We start from the raw sequence: 18,236 nt of genomic DNA, 5'->3' as shown, positions 1-18,236 counted from the left end.
TTGCATTTTGCTGCTGTTGCTGCTGTTTGGCGAGTTGTCCCGCACTTTTCGGAGATCACTGTTTCTCTCGGAGATGACCATCGCGAGCGCTTGGAATTGTTACCTTCAAAGTTCTTGTGGTACGTGCACGCTGTTCTTCTTTTGCGTGCGTGTTGTGCGTGGTGTGCGAAGGCGCAGCGTACTGCTGGAATTTTCTAGTTGTGCCGCCTCGAGAAGATCGAGACCAGCGTCTTTAATTTCATTTCCAGGACGAAGAAACAGGCGATTTTTTTTCACGGAAATAAAGCGTCCTGTTGCGTCCTGAGTGCGGAATTAGTTGTCATTCTTGAATGCGACGATCGGCAAGTGATCGTCCGCCATAGGTGAGGTCTCAGAGCCCATATTTTTTATATCGAATTTTTCATATATCGAACTATTTCGCGATCCCCTTGGAGTTCGATATATCCGTGTTCGACTGTAGTCCAGCAAGAAGGTACAATGCATTCTGTGGTGCAAGCCACCACTCGGCAGTAGTGAGAGGTGGTAGCAACTGTGGGAAAATTATAGGGGCACACTGGTAAACCAAAGATGTTTATTTTTACAGTTATGATGATAAATATTGGAGGACTTGCGTAATTTTTCATTCCGATTGCAGATATAAAATTTATTTTTGTGTGTAAAACAACTGCATTAAAATTTATTTAGATTTTTATATTTGATTTTTTGACAGCATTTGTAAAAAAACTGCTGGAGGGATGCAGCTGAACAAGGTACTAGTGATTTGTGCACAAATCAAGGAGTGCAATAAGGCTAACATCATCATTCTGTGTGGTCTGTAGGAGAAGTTACGACCATTTGAAGTTTGGGCTTGGAAGGCAAAGGCAGTTTTTCTGGTTCCCACCTTCCAAGCCCAATTGTCAAATGGTCATAACTTCTGCTACAGACCACATAGAATGATACTGTTAGTGTTATTGCACTCCTTTATTTGTGCACAGTTCACTCGTACCTTGTTTAGCTGCATCCCTCCAGCAGTTTTTTACAAAAGCTGTCAAAAAATCTAATAAAAAGTCCGAGTCAATTCGAATGTAGTCGTTTTACACAAAAACAAATTTTATATCTACAATCAGGATGAAAAACTACGTATGTCCTCCAATTTTTATTATCATAACTAAAAATAAAGTTTGTGATCAAAGACCCATGTGCCCCCCCCCCCCCCCCCCCCCCCCTAAACCATACTAAGTGAATGAAGGCCAGGTGTGCACCTAATCTTCATATAAAGCAGGGTGTGAAAGTTTTGTTGGTTTGTGCGCAGTGTTGCCAGTCTTGTTACCTTCCTGTCACACCCCATACTGTAAGGGGAAGGTGAGCTCTTTTTGAAGTCTTCGCTTATGAGAACATCCTTGGCTTTCAACTGAGACACATTGGTCAATGTACACATCGGTTGCCATTGAGAGATTCGTTATGATTATTGCCATTATTCTCTCGAGCGACCGCTATTCACAGCGAGCTCGACATGTAGGTGGCGACAGCGTCGCGCTGCTAGTGTGGATGCTCCGCTGAGCGGCCCGTAAGAATGCACACTGTGGGCGCGCTTCGTGCCGTTTTCCCGCCGTATGTGTGCACGAAAGGTGCAAACAAGAGTGGTATGCTGTAGTTCGGTTCCTCAACGTTCAATGTATAGCATGGAAGCGGCAGTCAGTTTTCATTACTACGCCAAAAAAAGCAACGACTCATCGGGAATCTCAGAATGGCCGTAATTGTGACAATGAACTTGTACACTGTGGCGCGTAGCAAGCTCGATCTTTCCAGACTACGGCTTTGAGCATTCAATAAAAGCATACATAGAAACAAATCAGGAAGCATCGATCTCTGAAATTCAGTTTACAACGGCAATCTCAATCGCTTTCACTGGTAGCATGACGTATTCTTGCATTTGTGGGATGCCCTGAAATGGTAACACTACTTAACTGCCCCGAAATTCTTTCTAAGAGCTTACGATATTTTGTGTGTGTTGAAAAGGCAACATAAAATTACTGAATTTTGACCAGCGCAGAAATATACATGTAACCGCTCTAACGGGTCTTTTAAATGAAATTTTAACGACTCTGAAGGAAGGTTTGATGAATAACGGTTTCGGATCACCTATTTAAAGCTTTCGTCGCAAGTGAACTTGCGAATTGAATTGTCAACGCACGTATTACAATCAACATCTCATGTTTAGCTAGGTTTTCGCAAAGTGACAAGCAGGTTTACAGTGTGCAAACCAAGCTTCTGGGACCTCACAGTGAGCACAAGTTTCCTGTTACGGCGGCTCTGTTGAGGTGCCTGCAACAGGTGCCTGCAACAGCCAGATGTGTTTGCATTCTTGCGTATAAGGTCGCTTACGAACCCTAAAGATGGAAATAAATGAAGTTGCGCTGTTGCAGATGTAGTAAAATATTTCCTTTTTATTTCTCGTTGCGAATCAGCGCAACGGGTTCCTGGTAACTACTTTGTTTTGTAAACTGAATATCGCCTTTGTCTTGGCATTTAATTCTTGAGAATTGGTTAAAAAATGAGATTCTGTGCGTCTAGTTTTTTTTTTTTTTTTTTTTTTCGCGAAAGGGGGGGGGGGGGGGGGGGGGGGGGGGGTGGGGGGGGGGGTAGGGGGTCCTGCCAATGTTGCAAGAGCAGCGAGAAGAGAACGCATGTAACACGAAAAGCCAAACTATGGTTATCAGTATTACTTACAATCGAAACTACACTAGGCGTCGTGTTCTGTAGCGGTGAAAAAGCAGTACGTATTTCAAAACTGATTAATCCCCCTTTGGTCCGGGATTGTCCAGGAATTGTGGCTCGCCTTTTTCAAAATTGTATTGAAAGCAAGCATTGTGGTAAAAAAATTTAAAAAAAAAACAGCGAGTCATGGCGTACACTCCTCACACATGTGGGCAACAACGTGCATTATATATTACGCGTTTTCTCCTCTTTCTTTAAACTTAGGTCCACCTTAAGAGGTTAAGACGTGACCAAATTAGGCATTTGGTTATGCTGAGTGAGACACGTTTCTGGACAAGGTGATTCATTCATGTCGGATTTGAAAATGATATATATGAAAATGCCACACGAAATGCCACACGACAGACGCAAACTCACAACTGCTTAATTTTACCGAAAAATCCCCCCTAAATACTCTTGCGCATCCATAGAAACGTATTTTAAATAATACGTAAAGTTAGCAACTCGATACAGTTGAATACATGTTTATTCCTCCTCCTCAATATAAACAACGACTGTCCAAAAATGGTATTTATTTTAGAAAAGGTACGGGAAGGACACGATCACACAGGCGCTTGCGGGTGTAAAATACGTGTCTGGTAATGTATGGGCGATAGCGCACGGGTCGTGTGTAGAGTAAATGTTTTTGTGTGTTTCTTCTTTCTATAAAGACACAGCGCAATTTTACAAGGGTGTAGAATTTGCACGCGTATGCACAGATCTTGCCGCTTCTTACCCATTTCGCGTACTAAACTTTTATCCTTTAAATAATCACCACGCCACCTTCAAAAAGCACCCTTCGACGTTCCCGAAACGGCAGACGACTGCACTCAATAAAATAAGAAAAGTGCAATGTGTGGAAGCAATGTTTATAACACGTTTCACCCTCAAGCGGTGACCACAGCGAAGATGTTTTCTGGAATTAAACCAGCGCATTAACCCGCAACGGCCGCTGATTATTGCGTTTCTAGAAGAAATGCGCACGCAGAGCTAACTATGTCATTGCTTACTGCCAAACGAGCACACATATTGGTTGTTTTGTCGTGTGCAGCACGCGTCTTGCGCCGCACGCAACGTGAAAAAGCAGACGACGCGAGAGCCCCATCCACACTAGGAGCGGTTCGTCCCGCCGCCGCCAGGGGCCGACTGTGTTCGCGCTCGGGGCGAATAACGGACTTTCCGCACAGCCCCTATGGCTTGGGGCGTACAGTCTGCAAATCCAGCGCTTCGTCATAAATTCCCCACAAAGTTTAGGTTTCTTTTTTTGGTCAGATGACCCACCGCAGTGGCTCAGTGGCTAAGGCATTGTGCTGCTGAGCACGAGGTCGCGGGTTCAATTCCCGGTCATGGCGGCCGCTTTTCTGATGGAGTCGAAAAACAAAAACGACCGCGCAAACGAGATTTCGGCGCACGTTAAAGATCATCAAGTGGTCAAAATTGATCCGGAGCCCTCCACTACGGCACGCCTCATCGCCTGCATTGCGTTGGCGCGTTAAACCCTACAAACAATCAATCAATCAATCAATCTTTGGTCAGACCTTCCTTTTGATGAAGATGTTCTCCTGCATTGATTCGACACATTTGTCCGTAAATAAGGATGGTTCAGTATCTTTTAGCCTATTTTAGGCACAGCATACATTCATCTCACATCGTTGTAAAAGTTTTTCGCTGTGCCGGAAATGTCAGTTCTGAACAGTCCCAAACATGTTCTCTCGCTGCGGTTCATTCCCTATCCCACATTGTATTCTGTCCTTTTCTTGTGCCTGCTGTCACTTTCCTGGTTTTTGTCGCCCTTTTTCTTCACGGTCTTTCACCCAAGGTCTTTATCCTGCAATAACGCTGCCATCAATCATGCAGCAACTTATGTACTAGAACTGCTGCTATGTGCTGCAATCAGAGAAAAGGGGTGTTAACTTAGATCTACCTGCTGGCCGTTCCTCCCCACTCTCAGGATACATTTGCACATGATGATGTTGCCACCGTATCAACTCCTTCATTGATTGATTGATTGTAGGGTTTAACGCGCCGACGCAATGGTGGCGATGAGGCGTGCCGTAGTGGGGGGCTCTGGATTAATTTTGACCACCTGGGGATCTTTAACGTGCGCCAAAATCTTGTACATGCGGGCGTTTTTGCTTTTCGCCTTCATCAGAAAAGCGGCTGCCACGGCCGGGAATCAAACCCGCATCCTCGTGCTCAACAGCACAACGCCTTAGCCACTGAGCCACCGCGGCGAGGGTACCAACTATGTCAGGCCCCCTTTGAGTTTCTGCGAAATGGTTGCTCTCATTACAGTTCTTTACCTTGTCGATGTCTGCAGGTTGCTTCTGGGACGCAGAGCGGTGCCTGTCTACAAGCTGCTGCGCGAAGCGCTCAAGACGGTGCTGTTCTTCCAAGCCGAGCTCGCGGGGTACTCGTGGCGTGTTGAGGCGGACGGCCAGCTGAGCCACCCGTCTTTCGCCAAGCTGGCCAACGCTCATGCCAAGTTTCACCAGACTGTGGCCACCCTGTGCACAGGTATAACCTTTTCCACGTTCGCTGTGGGTTTTCTTTGTTTTGTTTTTTGAGGAATTCAATCTTTCGTCTATCTACTGAACTTTATTGGAAGCGAATCAAGTACAGTGGAACCCCGATAATACAACTTTCAAGGGAACGTGAAAAAGCATCGTATGGCCAACGTGTCGTACGATCATATGTCACATGATACAGTCCCACGCGAAGCATGGGCTAAGAACATATTTAAATTGCTATATTTAATGCATTCTCGCATAATTTTCTGACTCCTAACTGAAGTCCCGAGTTTCTAAAAAAAAGTCCCGGGCCATCTCTACTAACTTGAAACCTGGGCAGGGGCGAAGCATGCAGCGTAAAAATGTATTCTTGGCGCCTTGGCGTTTTTTCCAGCGGAGATGAAACCATTGGGAAGTACAGGTATACAGCTTTGCTGTAAAAGTATCTTGTCTTTGAAGTACACAGTGCTCAACGCGAGGCGTAAACGAGTGTCCCGGTGCTTTAGTACCGTGACTACATGAGACGAATGACGATTACGACGACGATGACGACAGGAGACGCCAACAGCCCCAGCCCCTAAAGGGCTTCGCCCCTAAAACCACCTATTTTCCGACCTCCTCACCCCTGCAGCGTCTGCACTAGCCTGCAAGCTTTGCGCCTCGCGTGAGAGATATGCTGGGAAGGCAGATGCAGCCAAGCAAATTGAGAAGGGGTGAAGTCGAGAGTGTGAAACTGCCAAGGCCGCAAGCGAGACAAATGATAGTATGGGGCGGCGATGGAAGAAAATACGGGAAAGAGGAACGAAGCTATGATCTCTGTGGAATACGTACGTGTTCTCACGTTCGGCGGCTCGATGAGAGCTTCAAATTGGCGGTCCGCCAGCCACCTAGACTTCGACTTCTCGCTGTTGACGCGTTGCACTGCCGCGTGGGGCCATCGAAGGTTAGCTCCCACCCACCAGTACCCCCCTGCTTGCTTGAGACTGTTCAGCAAGTGTTCAGGCCCACTGCGGACTGTTCACTGTTGCACATCAAGCAGCGTCAAATGGGGTTTAAGAAATAATAAAGGTTGCAATGAGGTGGCGAAGCAGCGTAAAAGGTGGAGAAAAGGCCAGTATATCCCTGCCAGCATTTATCGTATGAAGTGGACCACATGGCACCTGCAAGCCTCGCATAATCGGGGTTCTTAGTGCATTGTTTCTATGGAGAGTTTGCCGGGACCTCAGTGGTCTGGCGTAAGAAGCAGGTCGTCGTAAAACTGGGGGAGCATAGTCGGGGTTTCCTCTGTATCTGAAAAAGACCTGATGTAAACGAGCTCTGGAAACGTAAGTGCACTTCGTCTGTAGCTGTGCTAGGCTTAGCAAGTTGATGGATTTTGCGTTAGTTTACAAATACTAGAATGGTGGAGGCAAAGCTATGAACAGGATTTTATTTCCAAAGGAAAGGCTTTATTCAAAACAGAGTGATCGGGAACCATGCATTGAGCAGCGGCACTTGTAGTGTGCTATAATACTCGGCCTAGTTGGGCAGAGCAGTAAAATGAACCCACAGTACATTTATATTTGTTCTGAGCATTAGATGGGAACATGTAATGTGCGCCACTCAACAGGGACTGCGGTCGAATTTCAGCTTCTTTGCCGCCCTGACATTAAGGGGACACAGTGGTCTTAAACCAAAAATTTTTATTTTTACCGTTATCATAATGAAAATTAGGGGCCATACGTAGTTTTTTCATTCTGATTGTAGATATAAAATTTGTTTTTGTTTAAAACGACCACATTCAGATTTATTTGGATTTTTATATTTGACTTTCTGGCAGCTTTTGTAAAAAAACTGCTGGAGGGATGCATATGAACAAGGTACCAGTGAACTGTGCACGAATCAAGGAGTGCAATTAGACTAACATCATCATTCTATCTGGTCCGTAGCAGAAGTTACAACCGTTTGAAGTATGGGCCTGGAAGGTGGGAACCAGAAAAACCGGTTTTGCCTTCCAAACCCAAACTTCAAATGCATTATTCACAGTTAATGCATTGTTCTCCTAACGATAAACACACATGGAGATACATTCCAAAAAAGGGTGACTGTGCCATGGTAGAGTGCTTGCCTTACTGTTTATAGCATGTAATCTTGTCATAAATAATGGCTATGTTCAAATTAATGTTAATCCCATAATTACGATATAATGGATTAATTACCTGGTACTTAATTTCTATGGCACACAGGTAAGCATCCCTTTTTTTCAAGCTGTGCATTTCTTTATGTCATCACTAATCCCATGTCACTAACAACTTTCCACCTCTCTCTGTGTTTTGTTTCTCTTTTGTCTGCTCTGACACTTCTCCTCTTCTTCCGCCTTTCCACCTCCTCTTTTATTCCCCCCTCCCTCCTTTCACTTCCCTTTCTGGTCTCTCTCTCTCTCTCTCTTGTGGATTGAACCCCTGCTGGAAAAAAAAAAACAATAAACCCACGCAATCTGCACCGCAACAATCGCACACACTCTCGTCTGCCCACCGTTGCAGCCTGGCTGTCTGATGCCATGGGAGCCCCAAGGTATACAGCTTTTTCCTTTGGTTTTGCTTTCCTTTTTGCTTGGAATGCCTTTGTCTGCTTTTTGTTTGTTTGTTTGTTTGTTTGCTTTTGCTTCGCATCCTGTCTCACGCTTTCACACCCTGCCGTCCCTATTTGCCGTCGCAGATGTCTTCTTTCTGCCTTCACTTTTGCCTCGCTACGAAAACCGTGCTGTATCGGCATGGTAGCACATGACGCTTTCTCCACACCTTACTAACATCTTCAGAGCAACGTTAGCCGCTGCCAAGTTTAGGGCGAGTGCATTCTTCGTAGGCACTTGGCGGCCAATTTTCATTCTAACAAAGGTGGCAACAAATCTGTGAAATTCTACTTTTAGCAGTAGCAGGCGGTTCTATGCCAGTACTAGTAAACTTTCGACCATTGTTGCTTCTATCCTTTCGTAACAAAGCAACCTTTCATAACAAAGCAACCAAGTTTCCGCTGCTTTGTTTCGCCGGCTTAGAGCCGTAAGTGAAATGAACGTCACTGTCGTCTACTCAGAAATGTGATAGTAGAGGACTTTTCTTATGCGTTCTCCTACTTATGCTATCTACCCAGACAGCCTTGTTTGGTTGTAACGAAAGTGATGGCTAACATTTGGGATAAACTGCGTGCAGCAGTGTTTGCTATTTTGCTTGCCTCTGCTTAGGTTATGTGGCCAGCATAGCTTCATCACCACTGTGGCTATAATACCCCTGTCACATGGCAGATGTAATGACATTTCGAGCAAATGTCATTTGCTCTAAATGTCACTAGTTTGGTGCTACATGGGAATAGCGAATGACATTCGAGGGAAATGGCATTTAGCGGCCAAATGAGGTTGGGGAGCTCATTCAGTGGCCAAATGAGTGGCCTCAACAGCAGTGGCATGTCACTACACAAGAAAGGTTAGTTAGGAGGAGGAGGAATAAAGTTTTATTGAATCCCAGTCCGACTCTGTATGTGAAGGCAGACCAGTGAGGGAACTCCTCAGTTCAGGAGTCCCTGGCTCTGGCTGGCCATCTGGCCATCCAGGCTGGCCAGAGCTGGACTGTGAAGGGGAAGGGTGGGGATTGGGAGGCAGGTCAGGTGTGTGGGAGCATTCCCATACGATGTGGTAAAGGGTACCTCTTTCGGGGCAAAACTTGCACAGGGGGAGTCAGAGGTGGGGGAGATCAAATGCCAAAGTGTATTGTGAGGGAAGGTCCGGGTTTGAAGTTGGCGGAGAGCGATTTCGTCAGCCTTTGTTAGAGAGGGGTGAGGTGTCGGGAAGTTGCGGCGAGACAGCTTATAATGTGTGAGAATGTCGTTGTAGGTGAGTAGGGGGTGGGCATCCAGGGTGGGAGGAGGGGGGTCTGGGGCAATGACCCGGTGTATCACTTCTCGGGCTGCGTCGTGCGCCGCTTCATTGCCTGCCAACCCACAATGGCCAGGAGTCCATAGAATGTGGCACTCCTCGGAGAAATAAGTGGAGTGTTCGATGATGTGTAGGGCAGTGCGAGGAAACAGACCTTTTTGAAGATGCTGACAGGCTTCCTGTGAAGGAAAGTTTGACATCCACCTGTATGCAGCCGTACGGCTACAAAGGATAGCTATACAGCTTTCTCAGAAACTTCGCAGTTGAAGGAAAATTCATCCTGGTCCAGGACGATGTTGGTAGAGCGACTGCTGGTAGAGCGACTGCTCCAGTTAAGCAGTGGTCCCGGGTTCGAATCCTGGACCAGGACGAATTTTTCTTCAACTGCGAAGTTTGTGAGAAAGCTGTATAGCTTTCCTTTGTAGCCGTACGGCTGCATACAGGTGGATGTCAAACTTTCCTTCACAGAAACTTGCTCCACCTTGGGGATTTCCCCTAAATCTGGTCGATTAACACAGGCTTCCTGCGAGTCCGTGATTACTGTCACGTAGTCGCGACAGTAATAAACCAAAGAATACTGCATCTAAAAAGCGCCAGCAAACGTATGTTTTCCCCTACATATTTTTTTTTTTTTCAAACAAAGAAAGACAAACAAGTACTTACAAAACAAAATCTCGTCCCCAATGCGCACGCTACCCTGACACGGATTTTTTGCAGACTTGTTTCGACTTGCGATGTCTACATATGGCACCTAAAAACAGCGCCTTCTTTTTAATTTAAAAAAAAAATAATTATTCTTTGTTTTGTTTTAGAAAAATATTGTGTATGAAAAGATTCTACACGCACTTGGGACTGTAATTTTGTGAGCTTGCTAATTGTCACCGCTATCAATATCAAATGACATTAGTTTCGCCGTGTGGACGTGCACGGCCAAACTGAATGTCATTAGCAGCTAATGTCATTCACTCTGAATGACATTAGATTTGCCGTGTGACAGGGGTATAAAGGACCTACACTACAAGCAGAACTGATCATCCTGTCCGCATTGTTTTATGGTTTAAGGGGTCACGAAGGAAACATAATACGTAGGTTGGTTCATGAAAAAGACTCTTTTGTCCCAATAACAGTAACTCCAATTTTATCAGAAACTTGAAAGAAATAATTGAGATATTTCAGAAAACAGATGTCGCAGTGGCAACTCTGTGGCCTCTCTACGGCGAAATCTCCATGTCGTCACAGGATCTTGTTTGAGCGATTAGCTGCAGGCGACTTAAGAAGGACTGAATTGTTATGAGACTTACCACTTTATGACTTGTGGACTTAAAAACCACCATGCACCGATATGAAAAGCTTTACAGATACATATCAATGCTCACTATGGCCTAGTTTGCTTATTTCAGAGATGTGTCGCTTCTCAGGACTTTAATAAATAATAAAACTCTTGCTTGCTAGACAGCTAGTGACATCCAGTGGAATCAGGATAAACCAAAATGCATTTCTTGTTTATTCTTTATCTCAGTAAAGAAGTGATACATTTCTAAACGAAGCGAACTAGGCCATTAGGAATGTTTCTACGAATTTGTAGGCCCTTTCATATCTGCACGCTATTCTTTTTAAAAGCCCGTTGGTCACGAATTAGCAAGTCCTATAGCAATGTGATCACGTGATTAAAGGAGCCACGAAGAAAAAATGCAAGTTTGGTTCATTCAAAAGATTGTCTCATTAGAATTATACTGACGCCTCTTTTAACGTAAACTTCGCTTAAATAAGCTATGCAATTAAGAATAAAGGGCAAGGCCATGTGACCCACTCGCTCATTTCCCGCCTCAGAACCTATGATGTCATACCAGCCAGCTCTGCAATTGGCGGTGGCCGGCGAAAGCAAACGCAAATTAGGCAGAGCTTATATAAGCTTGCCGAACGAGCTATTTTTGCTTAAATTTAGGGCACATTCTTTTTATAGCAGTAAGAATGGCTGGGCAAACAATGGAAGTTATGAAAGCACACATAAACATAGAAGTACCGATGCGTACTGCTGTTGGTACTATGCGCACTATGCTTGTTTTAGCTGCACAGCGGGCCTTTGGTGTTGTCTTTGACGACACTGGCCGATTGATGCAAGCAACGGTGTCTTACGTGACCATATTTGTCGAGCGAGTACACTGTTTCACGAAATGATTATTTTCCTCCTGAACAAAAACAAGCCAGGTTTAAATACGGTCAAAAACAAACCAAAGGCAGAAAACAGCTTGCCACAGTATGGTGGCACCATCTAGGTTCACTAACGGTAAACAAGGCTTCCCAATCGGCTGCAGAGCGGCTGGTTCCTGTGACGTCATTCCAGAACTTGAAAACGCACGATTTAGTGGGAAAATCAAAATTTTAACTTAAATTAATTAATTTCTCACTGAATAAAGCATCGTTTGCATTCAGACAAGTGCTGGGGGCACTGTAAAACACAAATTTTTTCGAATAACACCAACTTGTATTTTGTGTTCATGACTCCTTTAAGCCACTGCTGGGAAGCATGAGTGGGCAATTGTAGTGAAGCCTCTAGCTATGGTTCATCGTATCACTTGAATGCTGACGTGCACTTCACACACTGATCAAAATGTTTTTAGTGCTGGGCCATATCACTTCACTCCTGCCCATATTATGTTGCTGTCAATTAAAAAATGTTCACTATTTTTCTTTTCTTTTTTCGGTTTAAAAAATATCTTTTGTGGCTAGAATGGAGCTGAGTGAGTTTGGCCACCAAGGGCTAGTTCTCTGAAATTGAATGAAGTTTTATTAGTCTTCACAGTCCCCTTAAAAATTATTGGATTTATTTACTTTATTTGCCCTCCGTGTGAAAGGAATTACAAAGGGGAGTGGTTATAAAATGAAATAAAAACTAAAAATTGCAGTGTAATGTTAAGGGCACAGGGTAAGCCCTATACTTCCCATGCATTTTTGGCCATATTGAGGTACATTTTTCTCGGGATCTAATAAAGGTATCTACATAACTTATATATCATTTTCTTTCAAATGTTGTGCTCTTTTAACTGTACTAGGAGTGTGAACATTCTTAAAAAATTCAATTTTTTATAATTTTTTGTCCGTTAGTACCTAAATTTTGGCATTATTTTAGTATTAAAATTTGTGTACCAAAAAAACTGTTACGTGCATATTTTCAATTCTAGTACAGCATGTGTGAAAAGTTATGTAGATGACAGGAAAAAAAAATCAGCTCGTTGTCTTGGAAGATATAGGAAATAATGGTACCTATGTAAGAAAAAACGTTGTTTTGAGATAATTGAGTTTAAAGTAAAAAAAGAGGTGAAAAACCATACTTTTTTGCCATAAACACCACTGGAGCCATTTATTTAAAAAGCACCAGCTTCATAATCACTGTCAAAGTCATTTTTTTGCTTTTCACCCGGTCGTCTGTCCTTCCTTGACTATTTTGTGCACCATCGTACAGATCTGTTCACAAAGTATTTTGCTTGTGGTCAACCTCTTTATGCTACTTGATGGTGGTATTGCGCCCAGGTTTTGGTCTAAATGATTTCAAAATGCCAGCTCATGTATTGCTTCTTCATTTAATGAAAGAACAGCATCTAATGTTGCAATCATTAGAGTGTGAAGCCCAAAAAAGATGTTTTTTGTGCGCAGCTTCGGAGGGCAAATGTGGAAAAAACGTGCAACAGGGTCTTTGGATTGCCCTCACTAAAAAATCAGCTATGCAATGGCTGCTAAGCAATTTCCTAATACAGCTGGTTCCAGAAAAGCATTTTGATCTGAAACTGGAAGTTTTTTGATGAAAAAAAATGACAATAAACCCTGAGAACATTCTTAAGAGGATGTGGGCACTTATCACTTGCTTACGGGAAAACTGCTTTTTAGTGAGAAATAAGACTTTTTAAGGCAAGTGTGAATATGGAAAATGTTCACAAGGAATTGAACTTTCCTAATTGCAAAGAAAAACAAAAAGTCATTTTTTTCAAAATTTCGCCTTACCCTGTGCCCTTAAGGTAGGTAAATAAAATACATAATATTGTTCTGGAACATGCAGGGTTATGCAAATTTGTGCATAATGGTTGGTCTCTAATTGTCCCAATTGTCATAATACATATAATGCAAAATACATAATATTGTTCTGGAACATGCATGGTTATGCAAATTTGTGCATAATGGTTGGTCTCTAATTGTCCCAATTTACAATTGTCCCAATAAAGACAACTGTGTGTTACTTGGATGGGAGCTTTATGGCAGCGGTCGGTGCTATTGAAAACTGCAGAACTTGAGGACTAGTTCATTGCACGCATGTCGATGGTGACGAGGTGTAAGAAACAATTATGAGTAAAAACAATCTTGCAACAGGATGATAGGGGTAGGAAACAATTTTCGCTTTATAGCGGTTATTCTTGAACCTCGGTTGTAGCAATGCAAAAGAGACAAAGTTTTTTCCCCACTATTCATATGTTTTAAGTAAATTTTTGTAATTAGGGCCCCAAACAGGTTTAGCATGCTCCAGTTCCAACTGTTTATAATGTTTTTTGAGGGACTAATTCTAACAGTAACAGCCTGTTAGAAAGGTTTCATCATACGTACGCTAGCGTAAGCCGTTCGTGTTGTTGATTAGTACATGTTGAATGTGAAGTTCAGGTTGGTCGTTATGTGGACTCATGTAAGTAATCGTGTGTGGACAAGAAACGCTATTTAATTTAAGTAGATGTTTAGTTTCATGAGCCACGGATTACACCACGTAGGAATGACTTCAAAAGCACACTACAGAGCGTTAGCTGCTTCCCAAGCAGCTGCTGCTTTCCAACAGCTTGCTGAAGTTTGTGGGTACACGCGCACAAAAAAAAAGCTCACAAAGAAAAGGGGCAAAGCTTACAAAACAAAGGAAAGTTGCTGCCCACGCTGCAAGCACACAGTACTGGTGAGCGCGTCACAAAAATGGGAAAAATGGCGCTTAAAAAACGGCACCTCACCCACTGCAGATTTTAGTTAGTCACGGTAATGTGAATGCGCTTTCTTGGCTTTCATGCGAAAGAAACGGGTGGGTGGCGGAGGGATGCTAGGGCGGTGATTTTCCTCTGCAAGATGTGTGGTCATACTAGGATGCTTCGAATAGCAAGGACTTCTCTCCGCAACACTGTAACACATCATTGCTGTGCTCTCTATTTGTTTAGCTCAAAGCTCTCTCTCTCTCTCTAGCTCAAAGCTCTCTCTCTAGCTCTCTCTATTTGTTTAGCTCAAAGAATTTTGAGCATACCTGGCTGACCATCATTATGCTTCACCTACCACTGCCATGAACTTTGAACTTCCCATGGTATTTTGAGGTCACGCCAAGCTGTAGCAGGTAGCATACCGTCTGCTGGCATGTGCACCACAGATAGTACCGGCTGATAGCGTCAAGTCATGCTGCATGCCCAGAAACATTTTTTTCGTTGTTTTTGGCTCGGAAGTGCAGCAAGCGATGTATTCAGCTTGCGTAATTTCATTTGTCAACTCAATTTTATCCAGTCGCGTTTTTTTTTAAGTGTGAAAGCAGTAGATGCCCCATTATGTCACAGTCCAGCGTTGGTATGACCAGAGTCGTTCAATGCTTCTCTGGTCATGAAACTCCCGGCCAAGTTGCGTTTGGGGACAAAGGCTACCGCGAGTGGCGCCACCGCAGATCAGAGGGCATCGGGCGGCCGCCGCTGCTCTGTAGCCAGACCGGCAGGCAGGAACACAGTAGCAGCATGCCCGTTCGCACCAAATTTTTTCGCCACTTACAAAATGATAAGTCCCTTTGAGCGGCCCACGACACGTAAAGCGAAAGCGCTCTGCTGATAAGGCGGCGAGCGTCTGTTTTATCTTACTCCGTGCTCCGTTCCCTGCCAAACACGCTCTCTGTCCACGCCCCCGGCTGCCCTCCGATCAACACCAGCGCCACGGCGCGGCAGCGTACGAAGCTCTCCCATAGCGTGATGGTGAAGTTTCATGACCAGAAAGGCATTGAAGGACTCTGGTATGACCAAGCAGTGGTTCTAAAAACGGCCAACAGCACAAAGAGAATACAAGTAAAGAAAACAAAATGAGGTGAATTTGCGCCTCAGTGAGCAGCTTTTAATGCGCATTGTTGTGATGTTACGACTTTTGTTGTAATACGTTTGCTTTGTTGCTTGTCGCGTTTGATATGCGACTATATAGTTCGCCTCCCTCTCGCTGGGGTTGTTTGAGTGGCCTTTGCTTCCTTCTAATAAAAAAAAAGCACCACGGCTACTCCTTGGCTTTAGCTTACTAAACGGGGACCTAGTGAATGCATTGTGGCATTCAACAGAAAGACGAATGTGCATTGACACCTTCGTAATGATGCAAGCGCTTCCCTGGAGGCTTCAAAACTTTTTAGGGGGAAAGCCTTATGTGCCCCATTTTGCACAAAAAACGACGATGTCCAGTCAAGAAAATGACTGCCGCCGTAAATAGTAAAATAACAAACACGCGTGATCTGACAGAATATGAACTGAGGTCTTTGCAACAGAAGCATGCAGTAGCCCAATGCGCTGACACTGCAATTTCTAGCATTACACGGTAGTTTTGCTTCAACTTGCAGTGCAAAAAAGAAAAGTGCACTACAAAGTATCCCCCATGGTGTGTTGCCTGCAATTACGATCATTTTGCTTAGGGAAGCAGTTTACTCAAAACAAAAAGCTTGATGATGCTCATTTATTGCCTTAACACCTCGTGCAGCCTTAATGCAGAGCTGCTTCTGACTTGCATGACCACGGCCGTGACAGTTTTTTTTTTCGATGCAGCATGTGTATTCAGTGAAGTCTTTCCCTCCCATTTGAACGTGGAGTAAATCAGGTACTGGTCCATTATTCATATCGTAAATCAACTCAGCTCACCTTTATTAAAATTTTTATTGGAAGGTCCACTCTCTCCCAATCCCGTCCCCAGTTGATAGTGACCGAAATCGGTCATTTTGCATAATACGACCACTGCATTATGCGTTCCTTTGATACCAGTTTTTCTGAAGCCTTGTGTATTTCTTCTGTATTTCCTCTTTGCTTTTCATTTCAGTGTCGAGGAATGTGCCTCTGTCCAAGTACCAGATGAACTGTCCCAAGCTCTGCGAGGCGCTAGACTTCAACGCTTTCCACTGGCCTGACCCGACCCAAGATGAACTCCGGAAGAGCCGTGCATCTTCCAAGTTCAGTAGCCGAAGCAGCGTTACAAGCGATACTTCGGCGGATACCTCAGGAACCTAAGCAATCTGACCTAACCTAGCACAACAGCTGCAGGTTTCAAAATGCCAAACCCACTCGTGCACTCCTGTTCAGATCTCGCTTAACTGTTAAACCAGGTTGGTTTAATAGTTAAATCTAGGTTGTTTCAGGCCCGGTTAATAATTCAGGCAGTGTGAAAGGCATTTGTTACGTTCAGCTGGGTCAGAAATGGCATTTTTTACTGTTCCGTGCCCTGTAAACAAGTTATTCTTTTTATTATCTTGTTATTTATCATTGCTCTGTAGTTACTGCTGTGTCAGCTCACAGAATTCAAAGTTTGACCATGCATTTCAAGTTAAAGCCCCAGCCAAATGGGTTATGTTTATCTTTGTGAGTATTTTTGTAATCTACTGCTTTGCGTGGTTGCCTGCGTCGGTGAGAAGGAACCATACTATTGCATTTGAAGTGCAAGCTTATTGCGAGCGTTGAATGTTATAAGAAAAGCAGTCGTCTTCCACTTGTAAACATTGCCTGCCAATGGGAGAGCAGATGTTATTAAAACGTGTCCCTTTTTTGCATAGTGGAGCTTTGTTTCTACGTCACCACATCGTTGCGGGTTTCCTGGTCGGTGATATGACTGTCACTTTGCTAGCATTTGTTGCGCAAATACAAATTGATGTTAAGGATGCTTTAAAGGGAAGAAATAGTGTGTGGCGACATCTGTACTCAAGACATCGTTTCTGCTATGAATAAACTGCGGCAAAGCAAGTGTTTGTTACTCCACTTTCTTAGTTACGGTTACATCCATAATAGGAGGTATGTCAAAACAAAAAATATCAATGCTTAATTTATGCCACGAATAAATGAGACTGAAAGAACACCTCTCTTTTATTCTGAGCACTGAAGACTGAATATAATCAAAACTACACTACGTAGAACAACACAGTTGTAGCGGAACATTTACCGATGGCACCAGTAGTAACAACCTAAACTAACATACAGGTCGTCCAACAGATCTACGACACGGCATCAGTTCTCGTCGCATTATTAACCGTCCCTCGCGAAGACCACAGGTGGCGTAGATTCCGGCCGTTGTGGATTTACCAATCCTCCTGCGGCAAAACAAAGGTCTCGTTGTCGATTCCGAGAAATCGGAGGCCGGGACCGAAGTAACTGATCACGTAGTGCGAACCATCGGCGGGTCCCACGACTTGCATTGAGATCAAGATGATGTCCACTAGCTGGCCGAGGAACATGAAGCCCAGGGTGCAAAACTTGGCCAGCCCTAGGGCGGGGTATCCCAAATAAAAGCGGTCTACGCCGAACATGCCCAGAAACACGGAAAGCAGGAGAGCCGTCTCGAAGGAGTAGCCATTGGTGTATCGGCACGGAATCGGCCTCTCGAAGGTGTCCCGACCGATGCCGGTGCCGTTCTTGCAAACGATGCCTTCGGCCGTGGTGCACACGACGCGAGCTTGGTCGTCGGGACCGCAGGTCTTGGGCTGCTGAGTGGCCGGGTCGATCTCGGGGGCCGCGCACCAGTACTGGCCCATCAGGAGGTTGCTGCAGTTCGCTTCGTAGGTGGCCAACGCCGAGCATGTTGCAGCGACGCTCAGGAGAGCGACGAGCGTTGCCCTCGGCTGGCGCATTATCGTGTGGAAACCGGGTTTCACGGTGTTCTCCGCAACACCCGAGTTCGTCCGCGCAACACAGATTGGACTCTCATTGCCGACACTTTCTGACGCGACGGAAAAGTTCAACTACGATTTCTAGCTACCATAGTTTGGGATGATACAATCGGAAGCAGTCGGAAGCGTAAATTAGCGTAAACTGCGTAAACGCGTAAACATCAACTTCGCATCATCATCGGTAGTAGCT

General features: G+C 44.5%; 2 protein-coding genes across 3 annotated transcripts in view; one reads left to right on the top strand and one right to left on the bottom strand.

Annotated features, from left to right (window-relative positions):
• Grip163 (gamma-tubulin complex component 6) overlaps nt 1-17,126 on the top strand; it is a 98,302-nt gene extending 81,176 nt beyond the window's left edge. Inside the window, exons 26-28 of one of the 2 annotated variants that reach the window (XM_077690092.1) lie at nt 5,057-5,253; nt 7,769-7,799; nt 16,213-17,126. In XM_077690092.1, coding sequence (XP_077546218.1) covers nt 5,057-5,253; nt 7,769-7,799; nt 16,213-16,300 — 316 coding nt within the window. In that variant the 3' untranslated portion in view covers nt 16,301-17,126. The remainder of the gene's footprint in view (nt 1-5,056; nt 5,254-7,768; nt 7,800-16,212) is intronic. The other variant, XM_077690091.1, reaches the window with a different exon arrangement.
• Nucleotides 17,127-17,218: 92 nt separating this feature from the next.
• Bisc (TM2 domain-containing protein 1 biscotti) lies at nt 17,219-18,227 on the bottom strand. Its single transcript, XM_077690099.1, has one exon. The coding sequence runs from the start codon at nt 18,005-18,007 to the stop codon at nt 17,459-17,461; it is 549 nt and encodes a 182-aa protein (XP_077546225.1). The 5' UTR covers nt 18,008-18,227; the 3' UTR covers nt 17,219-17,458.
• Nucleotides 18,228-18,236: the final 9 nt, after the last annotated feature.

This window comes from Haemaphysalis longicornis, unplaced genomic scaffold, assembly GCF_048455015.1.
Source record: "Haemaphysalis longicornis isolate Haplotype H1 unplaced genomic scaffold, Haemaphysalis longicornis Haplotype H1 scaffold_10, whole genome shotgun sequence".
NCBI classification, from domain to species: domain Eukaryota; kingdom Metazoa; phylum Arthropoda; class Arachnida; order Ixodida; family Ixodidae; genus Haemaphysalis; species Haemaphysalis longicornis.
The sequence above is the reverse complement of the archived record's forward strand: the minus strand, read 5'-3'. Positions and strand labels throughout refer to the sequence as shown.